Here is a 10,050-nt window from a genome sequence, read left to right as displayed (position 1 = left end):
TAACATGATACTTATAATGAATAGTATAACAGTGTGATAGTATTTCAAGTTTCTTGTATTAGAAGGTCATATATCTGAACCCTGGATCTACCTTCTTCCTATTAAGAGTTTGCCTGACTATTGCTTTCTATCTGTAAGCCATCACCTATATATAATAAATTGCAACATTTTGACCATCTGTACTTGGATCCTTACCTTCAGCCAACTACCATCAGTGTCATTAGTTGCTTTTTCAAAGATTTGTTTGTTGCTCTTCATGTGTTAATTGTGGTCTTTTACCCTGTGTTTCAAATCTTGTGTTGTTTATTTCTTGTGTATGTATTTTCTCGTTTGTTAGTTAGTTCGGTCTCCTGTGTTTCCTGTTTTTTTTTGTATTTCTGATTTTTGTCTTCAACATTGACTTAATTAATTTCATTGGTTTGTGAAACATCAACAGGAATGATAAATCAATCAGTCACATTTGGTCCAGTCGAGTTATCCAAAAAAATAAACCCCTATGTCTTTTTCTAACCACTTTTCCTTGACATAGATGGAAAATGTCAGGGACAGGGGTTTATAAGGATTTAGGAAAAGGCAAGCACAGCCTCGTTTTGATGAACCGGCTGCTCTTACTTAAAGCAGATGTTACTGATGTTAAGTGAATCAACTGTATAAGAATTACAATCTATTGGACATGGACTCCAAAAGCGTGGTGCGCTCTTACAATGCTTTTTTCTGAAGCCACATAAACAGTGAAAACTTGGTGACAAATATTACCTCATGGAGTTTTTACAAGTTATGAGGCAGCACAGTTTCCCATTGTAGTGACATGTAAGTAAATGACACTGCAACTGTATTTCTTGTGTCTTGTAAACATTTGAGGGTTGGGCCCTTTGTGTGCAAATGTTGCAGTAAAAAAAAAGAGCTTTAATCTTGTGTGTCTCTTTTTCATACCTCACTTTTTGGCTGCTTAACTTTAGCTTGGCACATGCTGCTGGTCAGTCAGGGGGCGCTGATGCTCTGAGCAGTGTTTGAGTAGCTGCCACGGAAAAAGAAAAACATGAAGAAGAATTCACAACTACTGTCCTCTCTTACGTCCTCAAGATGTATATAAAGTTCTGAGCAGCACCACTGCAAAGACAACAACAAACTTTCATTCCCTATACAAGCAACGATGAGTGGAAGAGGTAAAGGAGGCAAAGGTCTCGGTAAAGGAGGCGCCAAGCGGCATCGCAAGGTTCTCCGTGATAACATCCAGGGTATAACCAAACCAGCAATCCGCCGTCTGGCTCGCCGAGGTGGAGTGAAGCGTATCTCCGGACTCATATATGAGGAGACTCGTGGTGTGTTGAAGGTGTTCCTGGAGAACGTAATCCGTGATGCCGTCACCTACACTGAGCACGCCAAGAGAAAGACCGTCACTGCCATGGATGTGGTGTACGCTCTGAAGAGACAGGGCCGTACTCTCTATGGCTTCGGAGGTTAAACTCATAATCAAAGTTGATAAACAAAGGCCCTTTTCAGGGCCACCCACTTCGCCAAAGAGCTATTTATCTGTGTTGTTGATGATCCCACTCCATGACCGCTTGTTCAACATGATTGCTCATTGCGTAATGAATGGCATTGGACACTTAAACAATGTTTATCGATTATCATAGTCATAATACCTCGGATGCAGGAAAAATAACTAATTGGTTTACATAGGTGTAGTTCCACCGGGGGTGCTACCCACCTGGGCCTGAAGGGTAAATGTTTCAATGAGTGATCTCCTTTCCAGTAGTGCCCCTGATTGAGCCATGACAGGCATTAATGAAAGATCACCAAAGCTACCCAGGCAGAATGCTCATAGAGCATCATCATTGGAATGAGCTTCCGGGCCATCGTCACAGAAGAACCCTTTTACTCAAAAAGTGGTAAATCAGAGTCAGACTAAGGTTTGCCTGTGAACATTTGAAAGGTAAAGATGAGTTTTAGAAGTTCATCCTTTGATCTGATGGAACTGTTTGGTCACATGGATGTGCATTATGTTTGGCTTAGAAACACTGTTCTCAGAATAAAACATGGTGGTGGGAGAATTGCATTGTGGGGCTGTTTTGCAGTCGCAGGCACAGGGAGCCTTGGGTACACATGAAAAATGAAATTATGTTGACATTTTGTGGGATATTATGAAGAAATCTGCTCGTAGTCTGAGCTTAGGTCATCACTGGGTCTTCCAACAAGACAATGACCCAAAGCATACATCAAAATTGGTCCAACAGTTCTTAAAGGACACCCGAACCAAGGTACTGGAGTGGCCCACACAGAGCCTAGATCTCAATCTTGTTTATAATCTGTGGCGGTTGCTCAAGGTGAACAGCCATGCTCAGAAACCATGTACTTTTGAGCGTCTGGAGCCGTTTGCATCGGAATAATGGGCCATAATCCCTCAAGAGACATGTGACAACCATGTAAAGCACTGCTCTAAGAGATTGCTGTCAGTTGTGGCTCAGAAAGGGTGCACTGTTGACTACTAATGGCCGGGGGGCTAATAATCTTGACTGTCATTTTACCTTTTCTAGTTTCAACTCACTGCATCAATAAAATATCGAAATCAAACTTAGTAAACATTTTGTTTTTAAATAAACTGTAAACACTTGTTGTTAATGGTCATTTCATTTCCATGGAGAAATCAAGGGTTTCTGATTTCGCAAAGGGGGACAGTCATATATAGAGCCTTGTTAAAGAATAGAGCATTTAAACAATTGTACTGTATTTTTAAATTTCTCTGCACTTATTAGGCATTTTACTGTAATGATGAACAAAGTTTTGCTGATCCAAAACCCTGATCCACTGAAGCTGACTTAAACAGATCCAGAGTATGAAAATTAAACTTTGTCCGGATCAGCATCATTACCCATTTAACAGGAGTTCACATTTTATATTCTACATACCTTTGATTATTTGTAAGAATAAAATCTATTAATAATGTTGTTTTTTTTAATTACCTAATGAGTAAATACAAATAAAAATGTCACTACCTTGGGCTTTATGTTTAACAATTTAATTCAGTAAGGTATCTACTTCATCTCTGTGGAAATGTTTAAGAACATTAGTAATAACAGATAAAGTCTAATGTTAGTCAAATGAATCAAAACTCAATACAGCAAAGGCAAAATATTTGAAGCTGAGTATTTAAAATAGTTTAAAATCCTGAGCATTTTTTAAATGAAGGACCTGTTCAAGAACACAGAGCTCCTTCTTTTCTGTGTTAACTGTTCTGGACAGATGGATTTATTTGACATTGTATTATATCCTGCTTCATATTATTTTCTTAAATATACTTTAATCATTTACAATGATAACAGATTTTGATCTGTGACAGATAGCAGCTCTGTTAGGAAGCACGTCCCAACTACATCACAGGCTTCCTCAGTGTGTTTGCTGCGACCAGTATAACTCGATTTTATTACAAACTCATCTTCAACACATGGATCTTTTTACTCCGAGTCCCTGAACAAACATGTGAGCCAAATGGAAAACGATTTTTCACTGAGCTGTGATGCCTCTTCAATCATTTTAGGAGAGAAATTAGTGTGAAAAGCGGCTGAGCAGTGCTGCTCACGGCTGTGAATCTCTGTGGTTTGGAGGCTCCACAAAGAAAAAGCAGCGAGCAGCAGAGCTCAACGTCACTTCAGTGTGAAGAGACACGAGTCCGCTATCTCCTCCTTTATTTCCAGTCTTCAGCACGACTCCATCATTTAGTTTGGACTCTTTTATTAGGGACAGAAAACACAAGTGTCCGGACTGAATTGAGTCTCCACTGTTCTCGTGACGGGCTTAAGGACATCCGGGTTCACAGGATTTCTCCAATTATTGAATCACTCCATTCAGCGAAGGTCTCTGAGAAAACTATGGCAGAAGAAGCTCCAGCTCCCGCTGCCGCTCCGGCCAAAGCGGCCAAGAAGAAGGCCCCTACGCCAAAGAAAAATGGACCGAGCGTCGCTGAGCTCATCCTTCGAGCCGTGGCCACGTCCAAAGAGCGGAGCGGCGTGTCGTTGACTGCCGTGAAAAAGGCTTTGGCTGCCGAAGGCTATGATGTGGACAAGAACAGGTCTCGCGTCAATACTGCCGTCAAGAGCCTGGTTGTCAAGGAGTCTCTGGTCCAGACGACGGGAAACGGAGCCTCCGGATCCTTCGAAATGAATAAGAAGGTTGCGGAGAAGAAGCCAGTAAAGAAAGCCGCTCCTAAAGCCAAGAAACCTGCAGCGGCCACGAAGCCCAAGGCAGCTGTAGCTAAGAAGGCAGCAGCTCCAAAGAAGGTTAAGAAACCCGCAGCAGCTTCTAAGAAAGCTGCAACCAAGAGCCTCAAGAACAAGAAGACCACCAAGAGCCCCAAGAAGGCCAACAAGAGCCCCAAGAAGGTGGTCAAAAAGGCTCCTGCAGCTAAGAAAGCCCCCGCAAAGAAGGTCAAGCCCAGAGCCAAGAAGACCTCAGCCAAAAAGAAGTGAGCTGTGATCACCTGAAGAGATCAACAGGAGTATAAAGACTCTTTTAAGAGCCACCCAAATCTCACTGAAGAGTTTCCTCCTGCTAACTGATGCATGAAAGAAGTTTATTGAAGTTGAAGGTCTGTTCTTGTAGCAGTGTTCAGACTCAATTCAACAATAATAAGAGCAATATTGTCCCTGGCCCTGGACATTCATTAACATTCAGTTATCACTTCATACCATTCCTAACCAACAAGTGCAATATGTTGTACCCATTGTCTTCGTTATGCTATGTTACTGTGCACATTTCCCACTGTATCATTGGCTTTGAAAATATATTGTAAATTTAGTAATTTAGTTTTGTACATCCTGTTTAGGATATGTTAATTCAATGTTTATTTTCTTGTAATAATGAATAAAGGAATATCTTGTCCTCTCATGGTATTATTAACACATCTATATCATCTGTCCATGGTGCTGTATTGCTGCATGCCAACAATTTGTTTCTATAGCACTGATTGTATGACCAATATTTAGCAGGTAATAAGATTTATATAACTGGCAAGATCAGGGGTGTTTTGGATATGTGGGGGCAACTGGAACATATCATATCTAGCATTGCCATTTTAGGGAGTAAATCAATGACAAATAGTAATGGCTTTACAGGTCATAATATTTTATTTTCGGAATTTAAATACAAAGAACCCAAATACTGCTAAGCATAAAACAATCACCCTAACATTAGTGTTAAGCTCAAATGTAGAGCCATTGCCGGCAATCATATTTACAGGGTATATTACTGAACATCAACACAAATTATAATAGGTGACAATAGAAAACATAAAACAAACAGATTCAAATTGTGTCCCTTGTTGTAATAACAAGACAGAAATTACATCCATTTCAAAAAGTATGAAGTATCTCACGAGGGCAAAATAAAGAAGTATGATACCATCTAGAACTGTTATTTGTTAACACTTAACTCTACACAGGCATCTTGATTTAGACAAGAATGATGATGTGTCTGTTTTATTTTAGCAATAACTTAATCACAGCAGTGTAGTCTCAACATGTAAGCATGGGGGAAAGATAAAAAAAATAGATAAAGGAAAACATGCCTTGAACAAGGTAATTGGGGCAACAGTCCCTACTAAGATTGTTGCCCCAATTACCTTGTTCGAATGGTTCCACATTAAGTAACACATTGCCTGATTTAGGAATTAGTTTATGATTTGGAATATAACATTCCTTTGGGTGGGGCAGCAGCCTTTGCATGGGAGAACCAGGGTGTCTGACAAAAAGCTAGGTGGCTGGCAGATGAGGCCTCCTCAAAGCTTGCAGAGGTGGCTCTTCTCTCTGGTGGATTTTCTTGTCATCTTTCACCCTGAATAAAAGGAACATGGTGTGAAACCACATTATTACACAAAGTCAAAAGTAGTATAATTAATTTAGTTAAAATATTAAAAATACTCAACATTAAAGGAAATGAATACACAACTTGTCATTATGATAAACATACAGACTCTTGTTCTGTAGCAGCATTATATGCTAAATCATCAATCATTTCCCTTTAACATGGACTTCAGCATGCTCTTATATACAAAGTCATCCCAGACTTTATCAGAAATACTGATTTATCCCAGGGAGCACATTGATGCATTGCACTGGCTCTTTACAAAATGTAAGCATGAAGATGTAAAAAACATGACACTAAGAGGAATATTTGTGATCTTCTTCACATTCAATTTTGTTGTGAAAAAAATATTAAGTTTAAATCATTGTTAAATCCAATGCTTAATATAAATCTAAATGTTCAATGTTAAATCTAAATGTTAGATGTAAGTCTAAATGTTAAATATTGATACTAATATTAAAAAATAAATCTAGAGGTTAAATGTTGCTCCTTGATACTAAATATTTAGCTGATATGCAAATTCACACTGCCGCCTAGTGGAAATACCAAAATAAAGGTTTCATAGAGCAATACAGACTTAGCAAAAGCAATATAGCTCGCCCATAGCATAGACAGGGTCAGTATTGTATCTGAGCGTTGTGAAACCCCTTTGTGGCCTCTAAAACTAACTATCCAGCATTTTTACAGCGGGAAGTCCGGCTATAACCTGTAGGAGTCAGTACTGAAAGGCTATGATTGGGATATCTGTATCGCTTTATGATGCTTTTATTTTGGTTCTTCCGCTAGGCGGCAGTGTGAATTTGCATCTCAGCTAAATATTTAGGATCGCAGAGCAACATTTAACATTCATATTCAATATTTATATTCAACATTTGTATTTATATTTAACCTTTATATTTAACCTTTATATTTAACATTTATATTAATATTTAGATCAATATATTATAGTTTATTAATATGTTATACATCTCCAGAAATTTTGAAAACACTTTGAAATTAAATGCGTAATGCAGCAGGGTATCCTACCATTGCCAAATATTTCTTGTTGGATACAAGCGTGAATGACAATGTAAAAAAACAAAAACATCTCTTGGAAAACCCCTGATTACAACATTGTGCAAAACCGTATTTTGGTACAAACAAATGTGCAGTTAATTTAAAGCTAGTTCTGCTTATTTTGTTATTTTCTTTACAGATTGACACATCAATTATTAGAGAACGAGATGGTGCCCGCCTGTCACGCTATATACCAGTGTATGGGGACAGGATTGCTACGAGGCAACTGTCTGGACAAACAAAAACATAAAGAAGGCAATTGCTCAAGGATGTCCCTTCTTGAAAAACTGAGAAAGAAAATGAGGACTGCAACAGCAAGCCATGGTGAGGAATCTGAACATTAACCCAGACCTTCAAGAAAAACAGTTTTTGACCAATCTAAAAATGCTATCAAGACTTCACGAAAAATTTAATTGGGGTGGATCCATGAGGGAAAACAAGTCAGAAAGCGTTCAGGTGGTGGCACCAGGATACTTAATGTGACAAAATATTCAACCAAAGAAGACCTCGTGTCTCATGCTAAAGAACTATTTTTCCACACGATGAGTCAAAAAAAGGAAAATGGGAGGATTTTATTCATGATGTTTTTGATTTTAAGGAATCAGTACTTGAGAGCTCTACTCTTGGTGAGTTATACAAAGTTTCAAACTTGGGGATTTTACAGTTTTACCTCAGCACAACATGTCCTGAATACAAATCTGACACAGAAGTGGACAGCCAGCAAGACAGAGATGGTGACACTACAGGAGAGCAGCAGAGACAGACCGATAGTTCTGATCAGCACCAGGAAAGGCCACTTACTGTAGATGGATCACAAACATAGTTATCTAGTACATCTGAAGACTGTAATCATGCAAGCTCCAGTGCCAATGCAGGTGTTGTTGACTTAATTGGTCTTAGCTCCCAATCTTATGATCCAGTTCATAGGTGGCCTAGTAGATGTGTCCTCTGCAAGCCAGCTGGATGACACTGTTCCAGTTTACCTTTCCACAGAGGACATCATCTGTGTTGCCCCTTCAACATCTACTCCTGTCCTAGAAGATCATGCCGACCATGCTGCCCATTCAAGTGGAAATGCACAAGAGGACCCAGTCTAACAGATCTAGCTGGATGACACTGTTCTAGTTTTCAATACAACAGAGGAAGTCATCAGTGTTGCCACATCCACTCCTCTCTCAGAGGACCTAGTTGAACATACTGAAGACCCAAGTTTTGGTGAACCACTTTTAGTGTGTATCACAATCCATAGAGTAAATATTTTAGAGAAGATGATTTCTCAGTTCAAAGATGAGTTGATTGCCACATATCCCTTAAAGTATAGATTTGTTGGTGAAAGTGGTGCAGATACGGATGGTGTGACTAGGGATGTCTATGCTGCTTTTTGGACAGAATTTTTGGATTCTGCGGCAGAGGGGACAGAAATGAGAGTGCCATCCCGGTCACCCAGATGGCAGGAAGAAGAATGGGAGACTGTGGGAAGAATATTGGCCAAGGGATTTCTGGAGGATACATTCCATTGCGCCTTGCCCCAGCATTTTTTTTCTGAGGCTGTCTGAAGCCTTTCATTTGATGTCAGACATCTGAATCTGATATCTGAGGATGTCCCAATATGTAGGCTACACCCTAGAAGTATTAGGCTACATTACATCTGTAACCAATCAAAACCTACCTTCATTATTTCCATTCCTTCCAACTAAAAAAAAAAATATATAAAAATAATATAAATATATATATAGATGCCTTGGGTGCTGGAGTGAGTGTGTGAGTGTGAGTAATGTCGCATAATCTCGTGCTGCATTCACTGCAGTCGGTAATTGACGGATGTGCCCGATGAGGCATAACTTTTCTTTTAATTAAATCCTTCCAACTGGGGAAAGGCTGTTTTAGGGTGTCAATTACCATCTTATGTCACCAGGTAGATCCGCCCCTGCTGGTCTACAATGTGCAAATATTACATAGTTCCATATGAAACGAATTCCTGCAACGTTTCGAAATTTACAGTCCGACATGCAAACCTTTTCCCCCCAAAAATTGCCGACATTCGCATGGTATATACAACGTTCTTCACAAGTGAAAATAACGCCGTTTTAGTTGAAGTGGGTGGCTCTTAAAAGAGCCGTTGGGTTGGTTTACAGTTAAGCAGTCTACTTGGAGCTGGTATACTTGGTCACAGCCTTTGTGCCTTCAGACACGGCGTGTTTTGCCAATTCACCGGGCAAGAGGAGACGAACGGCGGTCTGGATCTCCCTGGAGGTGATGGTGGAGCGCTTGTTGTAGTGAGCCAGTCGGGAGGCCTCCCCAGCAATGCGCTCAAAGATGTCACTCACGAAGGAGTTCATGATCCCCATAGCCTTAGAGGAAATACCGGTATCAGGATGGACCTGCTTCAGTACCTTGTAGACGTAGATAGCATAGCTCTCCTTCCTGGTCTTTCTCCTCTTCTTACCGCTCTTCGCAGCAGATTTTGTGACGGCTTTCTTGGAGCCCTTCTTGGGCGCTTTCACGGCGTCAGGCATCGTTTTGAGTTTAGGGTACTCAGTTAGAAATGATGCTATTAGGGTTGGGTGCTGAATTTGTATGTTCTCCATGCAAATAATGCTGTGTTGTTGCTCGTGCAGGATTGGCCGAAATGTGGACGCTCAATGGCCACTGACAAGGGGGGGGGGGGGATTCACGCAACCACAGTCTGTCAGTGAGTCTATGGTCTTGACCAAAGTCTGTGATGCTGACTCTGAGGGTTGTATGAACTCTGTAGGGTCCCCAAAACTGTCCTTCCAATATGTTCTGCTTAGTTAGTGGACATTTTTGACGGTGGGAACTATTAAGCTGTAAGACCACCAATATTGCTCTAAATTTGATGCGTTTTGAAGACGTTTTAGAGCTAAATGTGGATTAATGTTGCTTTCATTCTCAGTGTGCACAACTTTGCAAGCGGTGCTCCTTCAGGATTTGTGACTCCAGTGAGTCTGTTTTTAAAAATATAATTGAATTCCTGAGAAGGAGGAAAACTAAAGACAAGAGAAGCCATAGCTCATTACCGTGTCAATCGGTAAATACTAATTGTTGATCTTTAACATTTTTGTTAAGATACAGATTTGTATTGTGCATCTTTAAATGTAGTATTGTATATAGTGC

The 10,050-nt window shown here is 40.0% G+C and overlaps 3 protein-coding genes across 3 annotated transcripts; 2 read left to right on the top strand and 1 right to left on the bottom strand.

Moving 5' to 3' along the window:
- The first annotated feature begins 1,135 nt into the window (after positions 1–1,135).
- On the top strand, positions 1,136–1,510 carry LOC117815292 (histone H4). Its single transcript, XM_034686925.1, has one exon. The coding sequence runs from the start codon at positions 1,154–1,156 to the stop codon at positions 1,463–1,465; it is 312 nt and encodes a 103-aa protein (XP_034542816.1). The 5' UTR covers positions 1,136–1,153; the 3' UTR covers positions 1,466–1,510.
- Positions 1,511–3,668: 2,158 nt separating this feature from the next.
- On the top strand, positions 3,669–4,802 carry LOC117816286 (histone H1-like). The gene has a single exon (XM_034688489.1). The coding sequence runs from the start codon at positions 3,870–3,872 to the stop codon at positions 4,464–4,466; it is 597 nt and encodes a 198-aa protein (XP_034544380.1). The 5' UTR covers positions 3,669–3,869; the 3' UTR covers positions 4,467–4,802.
- A 4,213-nt stretch (positions 4,803–9,015) lies between these two features.
- On the bottom strand, positions 9,016–9,440 carry LOC117815336 (histone H2B 1/2-like). The gene has a single exon (XM_034686988.1). It carries the CDS (start codon positions 9,429–9,431, stop codon positions 9,060–9,062), a length of 372 nt encoding a protein of 123 aa, XP_034542879.1. The 5' UTR covers positions 9,432–9,440; the 3' UTR covers positions 9,016–9,059.
- Between the last annotated feature and the right edge of the window lie 610 nt (positions 9,441–10,050).

Source organism: Notolabrus celidotus, chromosome 7, assembly GCF_009762535.1.
Source record: "Notolabrus celidotus isolate fNotCel1 chromosome 7, fNotCel1.pri, whole genome shotgun sequence".
Lineage (NCBI taxonomy): Eukaryota > Metazoa > Chordata > Actinopteri > Labriformes > Labridae > Notolabrus > Notolabrus celidotus.
The sequence above is the reverse complement of the archived record's forward strand: the minus strand, read 5'-3'. Positions and strand labels throughout refer to the sequence as shown.

Bases quoted from the DNA above. Each gene is read 5' to 3' on its own strand.
- LOC117815292 (XM_034686925.1), top strand. From the start codon at position 1,154: ATGAGTGGAAGAGGTAAAGGAGGCAAAGGTCTCGGTAAAGGAGGCGCC.
- LOC117816286 (XM_034688489.1), top strand. From the start codon at position 3,870: ATGGCAGAAGAAGCTCCAGCTCCCGCTGCCGCTCCGGCCAAAGCGGCC.
- LOC117815336 (XM_034686988.1), bottom strand. From the start codon at position 9,431: ATGCCTGACGCCGTGAAAGCGCCCAAGAAGGGCTCCAAGAAAGCCGTC.